This window comes from Mauremys reevesii, linkage group 6, assembly GCF_016161935.1.
Source record: "Mauremys reevesii isolate NIE-2019 linkage group 6, ASM1616193v1, whole genome shotgun sequence".
NCBI classification, from domain to species: Eukaryota; Metazoa; Chordata; order Testudines; family Geoemydidae; genus Mauremys; species Mauremys reevesii.
In genome coordinates this window covers 65,035,754-65,055,866 of record NC_052628.1, presented here as the reverse complement: position 1 = coordinate 65,055,866, position 20,113 = coordinate 65,035,754, and the positions used below count along the sequence as shown (strand labels likewise).

General features: G+C 42.0%; 1 protein-coding gene across 13 annotated transcripts in view; it reads right to left on the bottom strand.

Annotated features, from left to right (window-relative positions):
* FER (FER tyrosine kinase) overlaps positions 1 to 20,113 on the bottom strand; it is a 385,522-nt gene that overhangs the window by 87,746 nt on the left and 277,663 nt on the right. For 12 of the 13 annotated variants that reach the window (XM_039542917.1, XM_039542922.1, XM_039542921.1 and 9 more), the window contains one exon: positions 17,576 to 17,699. The exons of the other annotated variant lie outside the window; for it this stretch is intronic. In XM_039542917.1, the coding sequence (XP_039398851.1) occupies positions 17,576 to 17,699 (124 nt within the window). The remainder of the gene's footprint in view (positions 1 to 17,575; positions 17,700 to 20,113) is intronic. 13 annotated transcript variants of the gene reach the window in all.

Here is a 20,113-nt window from a genome sequence, read left to right as displayed (position 1 = left end):
ACTGTTGCCTGCTGGGGTCCCAGCTGCCAGCCCTGCTCAGCTCTCTCAGCAGAGACACTTATCTCCCTGGATGACTATTGTGTGTCTTACAATGGAAGTTTGCATATGGAATCAGTCAGCAGCTAATCAAGACTGCAAAGTTGACAAGAGATCCCAAAAAACAAAGGAAGTAACATACAACAGGAGGGTGTCCAGTTTATGGCTAAGATCAAATAATTACTTTGGTATATCAGCAGAATGCAAGGAAACAAGCAATATCTTTTACCTAGGAAGTCAGATGGCAGTGAGCTTGGTTCATGAATAAAAGATCGCAGCCAAGCCTGGCTGGAACACTGGAAGAATTTTGGGTAAGCTTTTGCTTTTAAGACAAAGTCTTATTAGTTAAGTTTAGGATCTAATAGGCATGTTATGATTTTATTTTAGGTGTAACCCTTTGTTTCCAATATTTCTGCTTGCTATCACATGAATCTCTGTTCTTTGTTAAGTAAACTTATACCTGTTTCTCTGTAAATACATTTAAGTACTGTGTCTTAGGGTGAGCTGTGCTCTACGGTGTAACTGATAAATTATGTTGTATTGTTCCTTTGGAAATAGAGGATCTAGGTATTCTGTGAGTGTCCAGTGGATCAGGGGCTGGGCACTCCAGGGAGATGCTTGGAGAAGTTGGGGGTTGGAGTTAACCTGTAAAGAGAGAGTGAAGCTTGCAGAGGCCTGGAAGCCAGTGCTTGTGCTGGGGAACTGACGTACAGCAGGTACAGACAAGGCTTCCTCATGGTAAAGGCAGGTGGTAGCAAGATGCCTCACAACCCTGGGTACCCCTGGGAAGCATCACACCAGCTTAACTGGTCACAAACTAAATTTTTCTGATAAACAGAGTTGTTTTATAAGAATACACAGGAATTTTTTCAAATATAATAATAAAAAGAATAGCAGAAAATTAAAATGCTCTTACATTTTAGCCTGGTCTACACTACGAGTTTAGGTCGAATTTAGCAGCGTTAACTTGAATTAACCCTGCACCCGTCCACACAACGAAGCCATTTTTGTCGACATAAAGGGCTCTTAAAATCGGTTTCTGTACTCCTCTCCGACAAGGGGAGTAGTGCTGAAATTGACATTGCCGGTTTGAATTAGGGTTAGTGAGGATGCAATTCAACGGTATTTGCCTCTGGGAGCTATCCCACAGTGCGCCATTGTGACCGCTCTGGACAGCAATCTGAACTTGGATGCACTGGCCAGGTAGACAGGAAAAGCCCTGTGAACGTTTGAATTTCATTTCCTGTTTGCCCAGCGTGGCGAGCAGATCAGCACAGGTGACCATACAGAGCTCATCAGCACAGGTGACCATGGAGTCTCAGAATAGAAAAAGAGCTCCAGCATGGACTGTACGGGAGGTACTGGATCAAATTGCTGTATGGGGAGATGAATCCATGCTATCAGAACTCCGTTCCAAAAGACGGAATGCCAAAACATTTGAAAAAATCTCCAAGACCATGATGGACAGAGGCCACAACAGGGACTCAACACAGTGCCGCGTGAAACTTAAGGAGCTGAGACAAGCATACCAGAAAACCAAAGAATCAAATGGACGCTTCGGGACAGAGCCGCAGACATGCTGCTTCTACGCTGAGCTGCAGGCAATTCTAGGGGGGGCTGCCACCACTACTCCACCCCTGTCATGGACTCCGATGATGGGGTACTCTCAGTCGCCATGCCTGAAGATTTTGAGGCCGGGGAAGAGGGAGGAGGAGGAGGACAAGGTTGAGGAGAGCACACAGCACACTCTTCTCCCCGACAGCCAGGATCTTTTTCTCACCCTGACTGAAATAGCCACCCAAGGCGGTATCCCAGACCATGAAGCCGTAAAAGGGACCTCTGGTGAGTGTACCTTTGTAAATATAAAACATGGTTTAAAAGCAAGCATTTTTTAATGACTAATTTGCCCTGAGGCCTTGGCATGCATTCGTGGGCAGTACAGCTACTCGAAAAGTCTGTTAATGTATCTGGGGATGGAGCGGAAATCCTCCAGGGACATCTCCATGAAGCTCTCCTGGAGGTACTCTAAAAGCCTTTGCAGAAGGTTTCTGGGGGAGAGCAGCCTTATTCCATCCTCCATGGTAGGACGCTTTACCATGCCATGCTAGTAGCAAGTACAGGCAAGTCTTATCTTAGGCGGGGGTTCCGTTCCGCGGTTATCACAAAGTGAAAACAGCGTATAGTCAAAATTATATCCCCAAGCCCTTTAAACCCCGCCCGCAGCTCCGGCGGCTGGGCCAGGGGGGCATTTAAAGGGCACCACCGGGCTCCCCGCTGCCCTTTAAATGCCCCCCCCCAGCCCGGCCGCCGGAGCTGCAGGCGGGTTTTGAAGGACTCCGCCGGGCTTCCTGCCCCGGCGGGGGAGCCCGGTGGAGCCCTTTAAATGCCCCTCCCTGGCCCCGCCTCCAGAGCTGCGGGTGGGATTTAAAGGGCTCCACCAGCCACGCGGTGCGGTGGGGGGAGGTCATCCCAGAGAAAAGGATGGGGTTGTAGTTTGGTTTCTACTGCTGCACATTAACATGAAAACCGCAGCTCAAAATGGACAACTCAACGGGCTTTGCTTGGTATGGGAAAGGAGGGCGCTGCTGTTATGAAGGCTGCAGAAGCTGAAAGACTATGGCTTACCATGGCCACCTGCAAGCCGAATTCTGTTGCCCGGTGAGTTTGATCTCTAACACCAAAGCCGCAGGCACTCAATATAAGATGCAAAAAATTACCTTGTACCGAAATCACATGTGCTATGTAATGTGAATAGTGTTGTTCACCGTGAAAGAGTATACCCATTGTTCTGTAAAATGTATCTTTTTGAATACTTCTCTCCCATTTTTTCCTCCCGCAGCTGCAAAGGTTTCAATCCTCCCTCCTCCGTCCCAAAGGCTATCTCAGATAAGGCGGCGAAAAAACCGCACACGCAATGAAATGTTCTCTGAGCTCATGTAGGCGTCCCGCACTGAAAGAGATCAGCAGAAAGTGTGGAGGGACACAATAGCACAGGACAGGAAAGCGGCCAGTGAACATGAGGAGAGGTGGCAGCAGGAAGATCAGAGGAGGCAGGATGCAACGCTGGGGCTACTGTGGGAACAAATGGACATGATCCAGCGTCTGGTGGAGAGACTGCAACTGCAGCACCTATTTAACTGCCCTCCCTCCTCCCCAAGTAAGTTCCATAGCTGCCTCCTCACCCAGACGCACAAGAACACGGGGGGGGGGGGACGAATAAAGAATACATGGTTTTAAAATGATAGTGACTTTATTTCCAAGCTGCGATCGAAGTGGGGAGGATGGTTGGCTTACAGGGAATTAGAGTCAACCAAAGGGGCGGGTTTTCATCAAGGAGAAACAAATAGAACTGTCACATGGTACCCTGGCCAGTCATGAAACTGGTTTTCAAAGCTTCACTGATGCGCAGCGCTTCCTGATGTGCTCTTCTAATCGCCCTGGTGTCTGGCTGCGCGTAATCAGCAGCCAGACGATTTGCCTCAACCTCCCACCCCGCCATAAACTTCTCCTCCTTACTCCCACAGAGATTGTGGAGCACACAGCAAGCTGCAATAACAATGGGAATATTGGTTTTGCTGAGGTCTGAGCGAATCAGTAAACTGCGCCAGCGACCCTTCAAACATCCAAATGCACACTTTACCACCATTCTGCACTTGCTCAGCCTATAGTTGAACAACTCCTTACTACTGTCCAGGGTGCCTGTGTACGGCTTCATGAGTCAGGGCATTAAAGGGTAGGCTGGGTCCCCAAGGATAACTATAGGCATTTCGACATCCCCAACAGTTATTTTCTGGTCTGGGAAGTAAATCCCTTCCTGCAGCCGTTTAAACAGACCAGAGTTCCTGAAGGCGCAAGAGTCGTGAACCTTTCCTGGCCATCCCACGTTGCTGTTGGTGAAACATCCCTTGTGATCCACCAGTGCTTGCAGCACCATTGAAAAGTACCCCTTGCGGTTTATGTACTGGCTGCCTTGGTGGTCCGGTCCCAAGATAGGGATATGGGTTCCATCTTTTGCCCTGTCACAGTTAGGGAATCCCATTGCAGCAAAGCCATCTACTATGACCTGCACGTTTCCAAGAGTCACTACCTTTGATAGAAGCAGCTCAGTGATTGTGTTGGCTACTTGCATGACAGCAACCCCCACAGTAGATTTGCCCACTCCAAATTGATTCCCGACTGACACCGCGGTAGCTGTCTGGCATTGCAAGCTTCCAGAGGGCTATCGCCACTTGCTTGTGAACTGTGAGGGCTGCTCTCATCTTGGTATTCTTGTGCTTCAGGGCAGGGGAAAGCAAGTCACAAAGTTCCATGAAAGTGCCCTTACGCATGCGAAAGTTTCGGAGCCACTGGGTATCATCCTAGACCTGCAACACTGTGTGGTCCCACCTGTCTGTGCTTGTTTCCCAGGCCCAGAATTAGCCTTCCACAGCATGAACCTGGCCCATTAACACCATGATGTCCACATTGCCGGGGCCCGTGGTTTGAGAGAAGTCTGTGTCCATGTCCTCATCACTCTCGTCACCGCGCTGCCATCGCCTCCTCGCCTGGTTTTTCAGCTTCTGGTTCTGCATAAACTGCACAATAATGCGCGAGGTGTTTACAATGCTCATAACTGCTGCAGTGAGCTGAACGGGCTCCATGCTTACTGTGCTATGGCGTCTGCTTGGGCAATCCAGGGAAAAGGGCGTGAAATGGTTGTCCGCCGTTGCTTTCACAGAGGGAGGGTTGACTGATGACATTTACCCATAACCACCCGTGACAAATTTTTGGCCCCATAAGCATGGGCGCCAACTTATATGGGCTCCTGGGGCTTTAGCCCCAGGAATATTCACAGACAGGGGCTCTGCTCCAGCAATATTTGGAGCTAGGTTTCTCCCCTGCTCTGCGCTGCTGGCAGCCTAGAGCCCTTTAAATCCCAGCCGCGGCCGGGAGTCAGAGGGCTCTGGGCTGCCCGCTGCGGCGGGGAGCCCAGAGCCTTTTAAATCCCAGCCGCGGCCGGGAATCAGAGGGCTCTGGGCTGCCCGCTGCGGGATTTAAAGGGCTCTGGGATCCCCGCGGCTGCCAGCAGCCCAGAGCCCTTTGAATCCCAGCCCCTGGCCGCTGATTGCCCCCTCCCCAGACCCCTGCCCCAACTGCCCCCCAGGACCTCCACCCCCTAGATAAGCACCACTGGTCCTTGTTCCCCGATTACCCCCTCCCGAGACCCCTGCCCCTAACTGCCCCTTAGGACCTCAGCCCCTATCTAAGCCTCCCGTCTCCGTGTCCCCAACAGCCCCCACCAGAGACCCAACCCAACTTCCCCCAGGACCACACCCCTACCTGTCCCCTGATAAACCTCCTGGACTCCCATGCCTATCCAATTGCTGCCTGTCCCCTGACTGCCCCTTGAACCTCTGCCCCATCCAACCCCCCCTGCTCCTTGTCCCTTGACTGCCCCCCAGAACTCCCTACCTCTTCTCCAACCCCCAAACCGCTTACTGTGCCACTCAGACCAGAGTGTCTGGCTCCGTGCAGCTCCAGACAGTTGCTGCCATGCTCCCCCATGGAGCCCACAGCCCTCTCCCACCCCCAGCACCTGCTTTCCGGATTTGAACACCTCAAAATTCAGGAGTGCTCAAGCTCGGTTTGGGCAGCTTTTACTTCATTTCTCCCAAATCAGTTTCCCCTGCAAGGTACCAACTGAAGGTGTTGGAGAACAGAGAGATCGCGTGGCCTCCTAATGCCTGGAAAAGAGACAAAGGCCGGAGGAGGGAGTGTCAGTGCTTGTGCAGACTTCTGGGAAGTGCACGGCGTGGAAGGGGATGCTGTGATGCTTTGGAACAACTCCATACAAAGCCAGTCAGGTCTCTGGGGGAGCCTCCTCTCTCGGAGCAGACTGTCTCCAGGGCAAGAAGCTTACACCTTCCTGGGTCTGACCTCGGAGCATTCAGCATGCCCTTTCATGTCATGCACTTTCCACAGCGAGTCTGCCCAGGCTGGTCCTGGGGCAACCAGAGGGCCCTGCACCCCAACTCCGCAGTCAGATGTGACTCTCAGCCAGACAGTAAAACAGAAGGTTTATTAGATGACGGGAACACAGTTTAAACAGAGCTTGTTGGTACAGAAAACAGAACCCCTCTGTCAGGTCCATCTTGGGGGGTGGGGAGCCCAGAACCAAGTTCTGGGTCTCTTCCCATTTCCCCAGCCAGCTCCAAACTGACACTCCCTCCTCTGGCCTCTGTGTCTCTTCTGGACAAGGAGGCCACCTGATCTCTTTGTCCCCAACACCTTCAGTTGGCATCTTGCAGGGGAAACTGAGGCACCCACACAGTATTCAGAGAAAATATTAAGAACATTCCCACTTCATCACAACAGGTGCAACAAAATATAATACTGTATATTGAAGTAGGCAAGTGCTGCTTCTGACTTTCCACTTTTAATTGACCCTTGTAATCTTGTGGCACTGACGCGTTGTAGCTTCATTTTATATCGGCTTACAGGGCGGGAGTGGGGGGGCACCAGCATTTTGGGCCCCACCAAAAATTATACAAACCTGCCGCCTATGCCCATAAGGTATTGGGAGCTCAACCCAGAATTCCAATGTGCAGCGGGGACTGCGGGAACTGTGGGATAGAGTGCACTGCTTGGAATGTCGACGCTTGCCATGGTACTATGAACGCACACCGCTGAATTAATGTGCTTAGTGTGGACACATGCACTCGACTTTATACAATCTGTTCCCAAAAAATCGACTTCTGTAAAATTGGAGTAATTTCGTAGGGTAGACATACCCGCATCTTTCATCCAAAGGAACAGGAACTTGGGAAGTGCCATACTGGATCAGATCAATGGTTCATCTGATCCAATATACTGTCTCAGACACTGGTTACTACCAGATGCTTTAGAGGAAGAAACCCTGCAGCAGGAAATGATGGGATATCTGCTCTCCAAGGAAAATTTCCTCCCAACCCCTAACCAAGTATTTAGGAAACAAAGCGACATTCACATTCAACTGCTATTGAACTTAAAAAAAAAATTCAATTAAGCAGAAAATTCCAGAAATGTTTTAAGCACTTGGGTTAACACTTTCGTACAGGAAGTGCTACATGTCAGTTAATAATCACAAATGACCCAGACATCAGTTTTACATATCTTTTGAAATATGGTACCTCAAGTACCACAGCATCATCTTGCTGGGGTAATGGCTCAATAACAACAGTGAAAGGTGAACTACTGAATAACAAACATTATGTTTGAGAACCTTTGTTTAGACTACAGTTTTAGATTTATATAATTATGGAAGGTGCTCAGATGCTACATTGGTAACCAAAGGATAAATAGATGGGAGAGAGAGAAAATGAAAAAAACTAATCAACTAAGCATGGATTATTTTGCAAACTTTGTTTTCATTTCTGAAGACCTACTGTAGCTTCAAATACTTTTTAGAGTTGTAAATAAAACTGAGTTTGGTTAAACAAATTTTGCCCTCATTGGATGTTTGACTATATTACAAGAAGTGACTACTTACTATGCTTAGGAAAGGCTAAAGTTCCTCCATTCCAAACGGAGAAGTTGTTCTTTATGGGCCAATCTAAAATTGTTGCACTTTGTTGTTGATGCACAATAACTACATGTTCCATTACAGAAAGGCTTACATTTCAGTAGAAGTGAAGTGATTTCTGTATTTTATATAAAATTCAATGTTTATAAAGTGCTATTGGTTCCTTCAAGATAAAAAAAATGCTATATAATGTAACTTATTGTTAAAAAATTGCAATGGTCAAGACAGAAATTCACAAATTGAGTTTTATGGGAAAACTTACACAATGCATAAGCAGTGGCTTCAGTCTATGATTAAGACTTTCTGGTGTTCATTTAAACTAAATTCACCCAAAACTTAATTATAACAATGTAGCTTCGTACTAGAATCTGGAAACATTTAGTAAAAATAGCACTTTCCCTTAATTTTATAAGCAGTGCATGTATTTCAGAGATCATGATGCATTTCAAAGATCCATGTCACTACATAATGTATGAAGCAGGGTAAAATGTTCATAAGATATTTATGTACCAAACATGTTTTATTCAGCCACAGATCTGCTTTATGGCTTTGTGCTGCCAAAGGGTTTATAAATGCCTCAAATAGCAGATATGATAATAGCAGTTTTGTCTATTCATGTAATTTATATAAGAAATGAAGTCCGTATATTCAAGAAAGAATTAAGGGAGGGGAAAACTTTTACACCATGGGATTAAATATTCATTAAATGATCAAGAACTACCCAACTCAGTATCTTAAATGAGGAGGAACTAAATACACTGGAACTGTGTAAACAGAAGAGCAACTCCATCACATATATTTATATAAATAAAAGAGCAAGGAGGCAAGGAGAAAAGGGGGTGAGGGGAAGAAGAGACACTAAATGAAATGTTTGGCTTACTGAGCAGTTCTCTAGGCAGTAAAACAAAAGTTTACCACCAAAGTTATTTTTAATCACGTGTTAAATATTCATCTTTTCTAGATAGGTACAGCAATTTTATAAAGCTTGAAGCACAGTCTGCCATACTCGAATGTCAGTGTAACAAATAACCACAGTTACATGACAAATGGAATGAAACAAGATAGCATTCACCTGCCTGTGACCCTGAGAACATGACAGCACTTTGAAAACAGCACCACTGTTAGTCATTTTTGTGCTTGGTAATACTACCTTGCAAAACACAAGTAACAGGCTGAAAACTAACAATTAAATAATACCTTTGAGCACTGTGAAGTGGTGTCACACCCACATAGTCTAGTTACACTCTGAGTGCCAGATTGTGGCTTTTCTAGCCACTGCCACATTAGGGACATATTTGGGAAAGCACTGCATCAGCAAGCTCTGGCTGGAGGCATTCTGCCTTTGGAAAACACAAGCACTGTGCATTGTGCACTGTGGTAGCATAAAAACAACAGCAATTGCTACACCATTTACAAAGGAGCCACATATGTTCCCGCTCAGCACCAGTAGCGCTCAACTATTCCTGGACTGCTGAGTGTGATTGGCCGTACTAATAACTGCTCTACTGTTTTTCACTTAGGGAGGGTACGCAGAAAGATCTGGCCTGCCCAATGCACACAGGTGAGGGAAAAAGGGTTCCTTCAGCCTTCTTCTCCACTACACTCTTGCAAGATCAGGTCTTTCCACATTGTACTGCAATGTGGAAATCAGGTTCAACACTGTACTTAAAGAGGCAAGCTTAAGAACATGACAATGCTTTAAGGATTTTTTTTTTAAACAACAAAGAAAAAAAATAAAAACATAAATAAATACTAACCAATTGAAGAAAAGTCCAATACAAAATAGTAGTTCTCTCATCAAGCTTTTAGTGATAAGATTTTACTATTTCTGTAACAGAGCTGATGATATTTTGAAACATACTCCTTTATTTTAGAGCAGATACTTCATCTAACAGGAAAACAAGATTCAAATGTATGACAATTGATTCCTTTTCTGCACGGTTTAAGTTCTGTTGATGACACCAACTCTCTAAAGGAAAAAATCTTGTTTGTTCATGCATGATCAAACAGCATTATTAACCACCAACACTACAGAACTATTTGCGGCAGTAGTAAATAATTAAATGTGTTCTCTATTCATGAAGCAGGAAGCTACAAAAAAGGTATTATGCAAACTCATTTCATTTTACCTAAACAATTTCAAACCAATTGTAAGAAGATGGTTAGCAATGGCAATGATTGTACACTAAAGTACAAACACACTTTTCTAAAGACATATAACTTAGTGCACTTAATATATCTCTAGTTGAAACAATAAAAATACAATTGAGACCCTAAGATTGATATTCATTCCAAATGACAGAAGGCATAAAGCTTTCTCTTACTTTAAAATAGAAATAAAACCTCTTGAGATTTTCTTCAGAATTTTTATAATCCTTATCATCAAGAATGCTAAAAAACAGAGAGCAGCATATAAAGCAAAAACTAAACATGAAGACTGTATGTAAGAAACAAGTAAAATCAAGTGAACAGAATTTACAGATACTCTAATAAAGAGGAAGAAAAACATTGTCTAGTTATATTTCCTTTATTAGATTTCTTTGAACATGAAAATGGAATATGTTATTTTAAAATTAACAGAACATTGGGGCTAACATCTACTGTGCTGTAATTAAGACCAGCAAATATCTTAGTGACCACAGCTGATCAAACCTCTTCATCTATTTTTATCCAAATGAAGACTGTTTAAAGGTAAACACCCAGATATTTTCAACCAAATAGTCTATGTATATATGACACCTTAATTACAAGGCACTTCTGAGTGTTTATTCAGTCAGAACATTTGACTCATTAAACAATCCAAAGCTCTCAGACATAAGGTAATAACATTGTTCTAAAAGATTACTCTTCACAGAATTATGACAGAGTATCACTTCATGAAGAATTCTTGATTGTAAAACAAAATTTAGTGGGTCTATCCAGTTGACAGAAATATAAATGAATGAACCTTTACAAACTTAAAAAAATGTACACCATACTATATTAAAGTATTAAATTCTACAGTCATGTATTACCTTCTCTGTCCCAATATGGTAAAGTGCACTGTATGTAGAACATACTACATGTCAAATGTATTCTAAGAAGAGAACAATTTTCTTTCCATAGCTACCACAAGTAAAAAAAATTGTAAAACATTTTAGGTACACCTCTACCCTGATTTAACGTGACCCGATATAACACGAACTCAGATATAACACAGTAAAGGAGTGCTCCGGGGGAGTGGGACTGCGCACTCCACAAGATCAAAGCAAGTTCGATATAACGCAGTTTCACCTATAATGCGGTAAGATTTTTTGGCTCGCGAGGACAGTGTTATATCGGGGTAGAGGTGTCTGTCAAAATATTCAAAATACACTAGTGTCATTCAGATATTTGTTAAGCAAGTTACACCTTTCAAGGCCTACTGTAACTAGTGCCTCTGATTGATTTGCAAATGTATTTTGGTTGTTAGCCAGCTTGTCATTTCAACTACCTTTCCCTTATTTTTGTTCAACTTGTCTATTTGTTAGACAAGGCTACTGATGTACACTTTCTTGTACACTGATGTACACTTACAGATCCAGACTAACACGGCTACCCCTCTGATACTTGACACCATGCAAAGCACTGCATTTAGCCGTATGGAGTGGAAATCCATTTTTGACATCCGACAAAGTGGGTATTCATCCACGAAAGCTCATGCTCCAATACGCCTGTTAGTCTATAAGGTGCCACAGGACTCTTGCTGCTTTTACTTTCTTGATGGTTGCCTGTGTCGTGTACATTACTCAGTAAAGGGATAATCTGCATTTTTCTATGTAATTTATGCAAAACAAATGTATGTGGTGCATATTTCTTTCAGTTATGTAATCTTGAAAGCATACTCTTACAGGCTCTAGTGCAGGGGTGGGCAAACTATGGCCCAGGGGCCACATCTGGCCCTCCAGACATTTTAAATTGGCCCTCAAGCTCCCACCGGGGAGTGGGGTGCTTGCCCCACTCTGTGCAGCTCCAAGAAGCAGCAGCATGTCCCCCTTTGGGCTCCTACATGTAGGGCAGCCAGGGGGCTCTGCACACTGCCCATGCCCCAAGCACTGCCCCCGCAGGAACTGCGGCCAATGGGAGCTGTGTGGTGGCGCCTGTGGACAGGGAAGTGTGCAGAGCCGCCTGGCCACCCCTCCGTGTAGAAACTGGAGGGGTGACATGCTGCTGCTTTGGGAAGCTGCTTGAGGTAAGGCCACCCGGAGCCTGCACCCCTGACTCCTTCCTGCACCCACTCCCCTGTCCCAGCCCTGATCCTCCTCCTGCCCTCCAAACCCCTCAGTCCCAGCCTAGAGCACCCTCCTGCACCCCCAACCCCTCATCCCAGCCCCACCCCAGAGCCCTCACCCCCAGCTGGAGCCCTCACCCCCCACATCCTCCAACCCTCTGCCGCAGTCTGGAGCCTCCTCCCGCACCCTGAACTCCTCATTTCTGGCCCCACCCAAGAGCCCGCACCCCAGCCCCAATTTTGTGAGTATTCATGGCCTGCCATATAATTTCCATACCCAGATGTGGCCCCCGGGCCAAAAAGTTTGCCCACCCCAATCTAGGTGAAATTCTGGACACTTTGAAATCAATAAGAGTTTTGCTACTGACTTCTGTTGGAACAGGATTTCACCCTATGGGCCTAACTCAGGCACTGTCAAACTTTGGTGTCCGTACAAGCTGAAAAAATAGAATTAAAATTTACTGTATTTGGACTTGGATGAAGTTAAGGAGAGCCCCCCTTTCTGAAGCAGGAGTAATCTGATTAAGACTCAGAATAGCTGGAACAGGAAGAATTTTGACCTAACCCTTGAAGGCATGTGCTCTAGGTTTGTTTACGGAAGACTTCCAGACTATTTACTCCATTGTTTTCAGGGAGGCTGGAGTAGGGAACATTACTTCATTTGTGCTTGGCCATACCTTTTCACATATACTGTATGTATATGGAAAAGAGATGGCCTGAATTTGGCACTAAGTGTAAGCTACATATTTAGGCTTGGAAGGATTAGATTTTTATTGGTAAATGTCCATTTCACTTTACACACTTAAACCAATGAAAAAATATTTCCATTGATGATCATCAAAATTTACAGATAGGCAAAGTAAGAAAAATGTTGCTTGAGAATGTAAGAGATTGTTTTCAATATACACCTCTACCCCGATATAACGCAATCCGATATAACAAGAATTCAGATATAACACAGTAAAGCAAAAATGGTTTTCTGTCTCATCTACAAAAAAGCTCCTAATGGGCTAAATTCCAGGCACAGACAGTAAAGTTCACTGGTGGGCAGCCTGCGGCCCACATGCGGCCCATCAGGGTAATCTGATTGCGGGGCGCGCAACATTTTGCTGAAGTTGATTGTCCACAGGCACCGCCTCCCCTCACCCCCCAACAGCTCCCAGTGGCCACAGTTCTCTGTTCCCATCCAATGGGAGCTGCAGGAAGCGGTGGCCAGCACGTCCCTGAGGTCTGCTGCTTCCTGCAGCTTCCACTGGCCGGGAACAATGAACTGTGGACACTGGGAGCTGCGGGGGCAGTGCCTGTGGATGGTCAACATCAGCAATATGTCTCGTGGTCCGCAATCAATCAGATGACCATGATGGGCCGCATGCAGCCCGCAGGTTGCCCACCACTGGTATAGTTACTCCAACAGTAGTATGTTAATGGTAGTGTAGACTCAGATGCTGAGCAACCTTCAATTTCATGATAAAATAACTCAAATGCAAATAGTCTCAAAAGAATAGCAAAATAAATACAGTAACTAAAAAAATATGCTAGGGCTTTTAGAAGATCTTTAGCATAATACACAGAGAAAAATAGTACCGCAGAAAGAGCAGGGTATGGGACCAGAATATTTCCCCTTTTTGTTGCAATCTACAGAATAGAAACTGTTTCTAATTACATGTTATTTTTATTTTTTGACGAAAGCAGTAATAATAAAGCCTTCTGCAGTATAAGAACATAAGAATGGCCATACCGGGTCAGACCAAAGGTCCATCTAGCCCAGTATCTGTCTACCGACAGTGGCCAATGCCAGGTGCCCCAGAGGGAGTGAACCTAACAGGCAATGATCAAGTGATCTCTCTCCTGCCATCCATCTCCATCCTCTGACAAACAGAAGCTAGGGACACCATTCCTTACCCATCCTGGCTAATAGCCATTTATGGACTTAACCACCATGAATTTATCCAATTCTCTTTTATAGTCCTAGCCTTGACAACCTCCTCAAGTAAGGAGTTCCACAAGTTGACTGTGTACTGCGTGAAGAAGAACTTCCTTTTATTTGTTTTAAACCTGCTGCCTATTAATAATTTTTATTTTAAACAAAATAGAAGATATTCTGCTGTCAGGTCCATTTTTATCTATAGCTAGTTCTCCCGCAACCTTTATTTTTTTTTTTAACCTAGATTATCAATTTTCAATCCCACATATTTTCTCAAATTCTTGTTGTTTTTCATAAAGCCAATGGCCTGATCATACAATTAATTTAGTTTCGCCATTACAATAAAAAATTTTCAGCAATCAACTTATCTAGCACTAGACTATGTCCTTGTCTTATGTGGCAATGGAGGAAAGTAGGAAGGGACAAGGTCTCCCATATTCTTTGTACAGCCCACATACGGGCACACATGCAATCCTGGGTGTTCAGAGAAACACAAGGACTGGAATCACAGGGGCTTTAACTAGGAGGGAAGTAGATAGAGCCATGGCTGTGCCCCACACACACACACAGACACACGCCAGCTAACAAATCTGGCAGGCTACACACATGCATTCAGGTTATGATGCGCCTCACAAAAAGATGCTGTAAATTACTCCACTGCCACCACAGTTCAACTAAGGAGTACAGGGAGAGACAGTGGCTCAATGAAGTTGAATCTCTCCAGAGCTCCCCACTGGAATAGTTTGGGTTCTTCACCATACCCCTTGCTTCAGGTTGTGACTAAATGACACACATTTAGTCTTTAGTAAACATATATAAAAATCTGATAATCTGTCTTTTAGGCAATACTAGTTCCTGAGCTATGCTAACACGGAGAAAAAAAGCAGCTATATAATACCTAAGAACGTACACTGAAACCACTAAATATATATATTTGAGGCCCTGATCCACAATTTTTCATCCTCTGATTACCTGTCAAATTCAGCACCATCAACTCACAGACCCTAATAAATTTACATTATGTGGCACCATCTGGTCAGATATTTTGCTAAGAGCTCAGAACACAGTACAGTAAAGTACTACTCAAATATTATGAAAGCTGAAATATATAGATTTTTGATATAAAGTTTACTGTCCTCCAGATTTCATACCAGTAGTGTTGAATAGCTAATTTAATTGCTTAATTAATTTGTAAAACTGTAGTTATTTTCTTCAACATGTGTTTACAAGAAAAGAATATAGACACTATGTCCTTTTAATAAAGCATTCTGTTTTTGTCAATCAAATAATGTGGGAATTCTGAAGTTAAAGAATGAGCAGTTACAAAATAGGAAATTCACACATCTACCCTCCCCACGCATAGATACTGCATGCTGTGTGTGATCCAGAACAGATTTCTTTATTTCAAACCATTTCTGTCTAAATCGACTTTATTTTAAACATATGGATGCCGCAAAGCTCCACCCACACTAATAAACCATTGTTTCCATAGTAACTAGTGTGGCAAAAGCAAAGGGAAACTAAAAATAGTACAAAGCGAACAAAATTTGACAAATCTCTGGCATTAAGAAAATGTGAGATGATGCAATGTATTACACAGTTTTTATCACCTTTGTTTGAGAAGACCTGCATAACTCATAGCTGAGTTTTGCCACTGTTGATTAATACAGGCATCCCAAACTCGTGACAATCAAAACTTTATACCACTTACACCGCAATCTCTCTCTATACAATGTAGACCTTGAGCCATTCTGTATCTGTATATATACTTAAAAAAAAAAAACCTCCCTAAAATACAGGTTTGAGAAAAAGATAATTAACAATTACAAAGTTAAACAAATGTTACTGCAAATCATCTAATTAAAACCACTAGAAGATCAACCCTAAGACCACTTCACCACAAAATTAGTCTGATTTGGGAGATAACATGTAGAGTGGCACCAAGTAAGAAGAAATATTAAGCAAGTAATATAAAAACAATTGAATGAGCATACAGGTTTTAAAAATTCACTGTAAATGAAATTGTATCCCCCACAATAGGATGGTATACGATTGCATTTGAAAAAGCCCAGAGTCTCCTTCACAGATAACAAAAGGCAACCCCCACATATACAGCAAATAGCAATGGTTCCAATTAAGCTGAAAGATCCAGGAAATCATTCTCCAGAGTTTGAAGAAAAGTATGGGGCACGTCTCCAAAGGTAAACCATTTCTTTTAGCAATTATTTGTTTGCATTTTGCAGCTGACATGTTTTTATGTAATGAAAAATTGCCCTGCTCTTTTTTCAATAATCACCACTACAGAACACAGCAAGTTGCTTAAAACCTACAAAATACCATTTAGTTATTTATTTTCCCCCTTTTTTATTTTCTGGAAATCCTGAAGATCTGAGCAGGCACTTTTCATCTAAGAGTGAGTAGGACCAGGAACAAAATTAAATGATACAAATTTATAAGGATATTTAAAAGCACTTCATGTTTGTGATTCTGCTTTGATTTATATTGTGGTTATATTTTCTTAAACGAAAATACCACACCTGGATTCATTCTAACATGCTAGATTGCTGGGTTTTGAATCCTGTTGTTTTCCCATATTGTTTGTAATACTTCCCTAAGATTTTCAGTACTGGATACTTTACATTTAGACTTTTTTTTGTTTCTATGTTTCTTATGTAGCACAAGCTATCGTGAGTGTTCTGTTAATTCATCTGTGCATCATTGATAATGTTAGTACAATTTTGAGCACAGAGTTTGATAGCTAATAGTAATTCCTCAAGTGGATGTAAAGTAAACCACAAAACATGGGGACATCTACATAAATAATGCCTACAAAATGTTGTGAAGTATATGGTGGATTTTTTTCTAACTATTTTTTTTAGAATTTATAAAACATTCCCCTAATCCAGATTAAGATAAACATTTAACTTGACCTATCTGATAGTGGGACAAATTCATACCTGAAGTAAGTAAGGGAATTATCATTCAGGTCTCTAAAAATCTGACTTCTGTACAGTTGTACTAGGTATGAAATTAGACCATTAAAATAGGTTAAGCAGCCCAAATCTTAATTAAAACCTTTTTTAAAACTGTAGTTTGAGCCATATCATCATTGTAAACAAGGAATTACCATTATGTTCCTGTCATCTTCCACCCTCATAGTGATTCATATATGCCATACTAAAAACTACACATTGGGATATTTGGGAAGACAAATGGGGGTAAACTCTTTAAATTCCACTGAAATACAGAAAGCTCCACAGTGGGACTGAGTTGGGGAAAATGGCAAATATGTTACTAGAAAGTATAGGGACTGTTTGGAAAGTTGGCATGAGTGAAACTGTCTGATGTACAGAACTTCTGCTGTACACAACTTCTGCTGTTAGCCCATCTTCATGATTTTACATATCAATGGGTTTCCCTAAAATGTGAAATGTCAGCATATTAACATGTTTCTTCTGGCTATGCATATGTCTCTTAGCTTCAGAAATGACTCTAGCTGGTTAATTAGTTTCTTTAATTGTGCCATAATCCTTTTCTGCCATATCAACCATGTTCTTCTTGGCTCAAATTCTCTCTCAGTGAGACGCTCATTGCATGTTTAACTTATCTTTCCTGTCTTAATCGTTGACTAACAGAATAGCTTGAAACCAGAGTTACTAATCATTGAACTCAAAACCTAGACACAGAATCAAATCTCTTAAAAAAATGGAGCTTATTTTACATTTTAAAGATCTATCCAGTTTATATTAAGCACTACACATTTAGTCTGTTATCTAGCCATTAAAGCGGCTAAAACTGTAGTATGGAAAATAAATATCTTCCTTACCTGTGTATACAGTTTTTAGACTCGAGATACGCCATACCAGCAGCAGCATCTAATGAAAATTTCACTAACTGTTTGGTTTTTAGCTCATCCTTCTTCTTTCTTAAAAAGGAGAGGAAATCACCTCCTAGAGAAATAGATGGACAATGAGACATGACAGCAATGATACTCACATTTATTTCTTATTAGTGATGCTTGACTGAACAAAAAGTATTACACTATCAGCCATGCTTTTCAACCAATTTGTTTGAGGCTAAGATAAAAAAGAAAATGGAAAGAATACATTCCCATCAGTATGTGGCCTCCTCAAGCTGCCCTGAATATTGCTCTAAGTGCTTCAATGTGCAAGCTGTACTAAGAATTAAAAAAAATTAATCAAGTCCAATTTTTACTACACTATACATCATATTTCCCTATGTATATTCAATATATATTTGCATAACTATGAATTATGGAGTAAAGGATCTATGGATAATAGGGTGTCATAAAAAGTAGCTTTAATCACATCTTTCAGCTGCAACAGTCTATTAAAAACTGAATATTGCAATAGATGATGAGCTTGTATTTGCAGATTTATAAATGTTAAGTAATGTCTCTGCGACTGATGATTAGGGCAAAAGTAAACACGAGAGAAAGAGATTACGGGAAGCCATGCACTGCTACATGCTGATGGTTAGAAACGTGAATTCAAGTCTAAAATATGCCTCATTGCAGCAGGCAATGCCAGAAGTCATAGTATAGCTTTTTCAAGTCTGAAGATTTACATGTTATTATATAGAGGGCCATTTCTCTAGCCTTCATTTCATTTTACTGTGTACTGAACTGATTCTAGTGATCCTCTCTCAAGTAATGTCCCATGACAGTTTTCATATACTGTCTTTGTTGGCACTAAAAAGAGGCATTACCATATGTTAAAAGTTTCAGAGGGGATTTTCTTAGCAGGAAATATCTATTTATATTTCACATTATAAGAGATAATAAAACTTCTTTTCTCCTTCTAGCTCTATGGCCCTCAAATATTAAGCTGGACTGTTTGTGAAAGGAATTAGCATCTTAATCGTCAACTCCTGCTCTTTTTTACCCACATTATCAAGAATCCGTGCTTCTTTTGATACAAAAGCTCTAGAGGTGATGGCTTACTGGGTTGGTTCCTTAATGAAAGCTCCCAGTAAGCTTAACCTACAGCTAAAACTCTGCTGCTTTACCCACTTTGATTACCCATGGGGCACCACAAACATTTTAGAAACATATAAGCTTTCCTTCATCTTGATTTCTGATTAACTTTTTTTGTGTCAGGCAAACGTGACAAGAGAATGTGAATAATATTTTATCATCTTTTATGTATCTTTTATTATTTAACAATTCCCAGGAATAAAATGAGGGCTTTTTAAAGGAATGTACATAATAGATATATAGATACACACATTTCACTTAGGTATGTATATATGTCATCACTAGGGCTGTCAATTGATTAAAAAAAATAATCACGATTCATTGCATAATTAAAAAATTAATCGCATAATTAATCTCGCTCTTTAACAATAATAGAATACCGTTTAATTTTGGTTGTTTTCTACATTTTCAAATATATTGATTTCAGTTACAACACAGAATACAAAGTGTACAGCGCTCACTTTAAATTTTTTTTATTAGAAATATTTGCACTGTAAAAAACAAAAGAAATAGTATTTTTTAATTTACCTGATATAATTACTGTAGTGCAATCTCTCTATCATGAAAGTGCAACTTACAAATGTAGATTTTTTTTGTTACATAACTGCACTCAAAAACAAAACAATGTAAAACTTTAGAGCCTATAGGTCCTACTTCTTGTTCAGCCAATCACTAAGACAAACAAGTTTGTTTACATTTGCAGGAGTTAATGCTGCTCACTTCTTGTTTACAACGTCACCTGAAAGGGAGTACAGGCATTCGCATGGCACTGTTGTAACCGGCATCACAAGATATTTACGTGCCAGATGCACTAAAGATTCATATGTCCCTTCATGCTTCAACTATTCCAGAGGACATGTGTCTGTGCTGATGACGGGTTCTGCAGTGCGGACCAACACATATTCATTTTCATCCTCTGAGTCAGATGCCACCAACAGAAGGTTGATTTTCTTTTTTAGTGGTTCAGGTTCTGTAGTTTCTGCATTGGAATGTTGCTCTTTTAGGACTTCTGAAACCATGCTCCACACCTCGTCCCTCTCAGATTTTGGAAGGCACTTCAGATTCTTAAACCTTGGGTCGAGTGCTGTAGCTATCTTTAGAAATCTAACATTGGTACCTTCTTTGTGTTTTGTCAAATCTGCAGTGAAAGTGTTCTTAAAACAAACATGTTTTGGACCATCATCTGAGACTTCTATAACAAGAAATATATGGCAGAATGTGAGTAAAACAGAGCAGGAGACATACAATTGTCCCCCAAGGAATTGAGTCATAAATTCAATCAACGCATTCTTTTTTTTAAACAAGCGTCATCAGCATGGAAGCATGTCCTCTGGAATTGTAGCCGAAGCATGAAGGGGCATACGAATG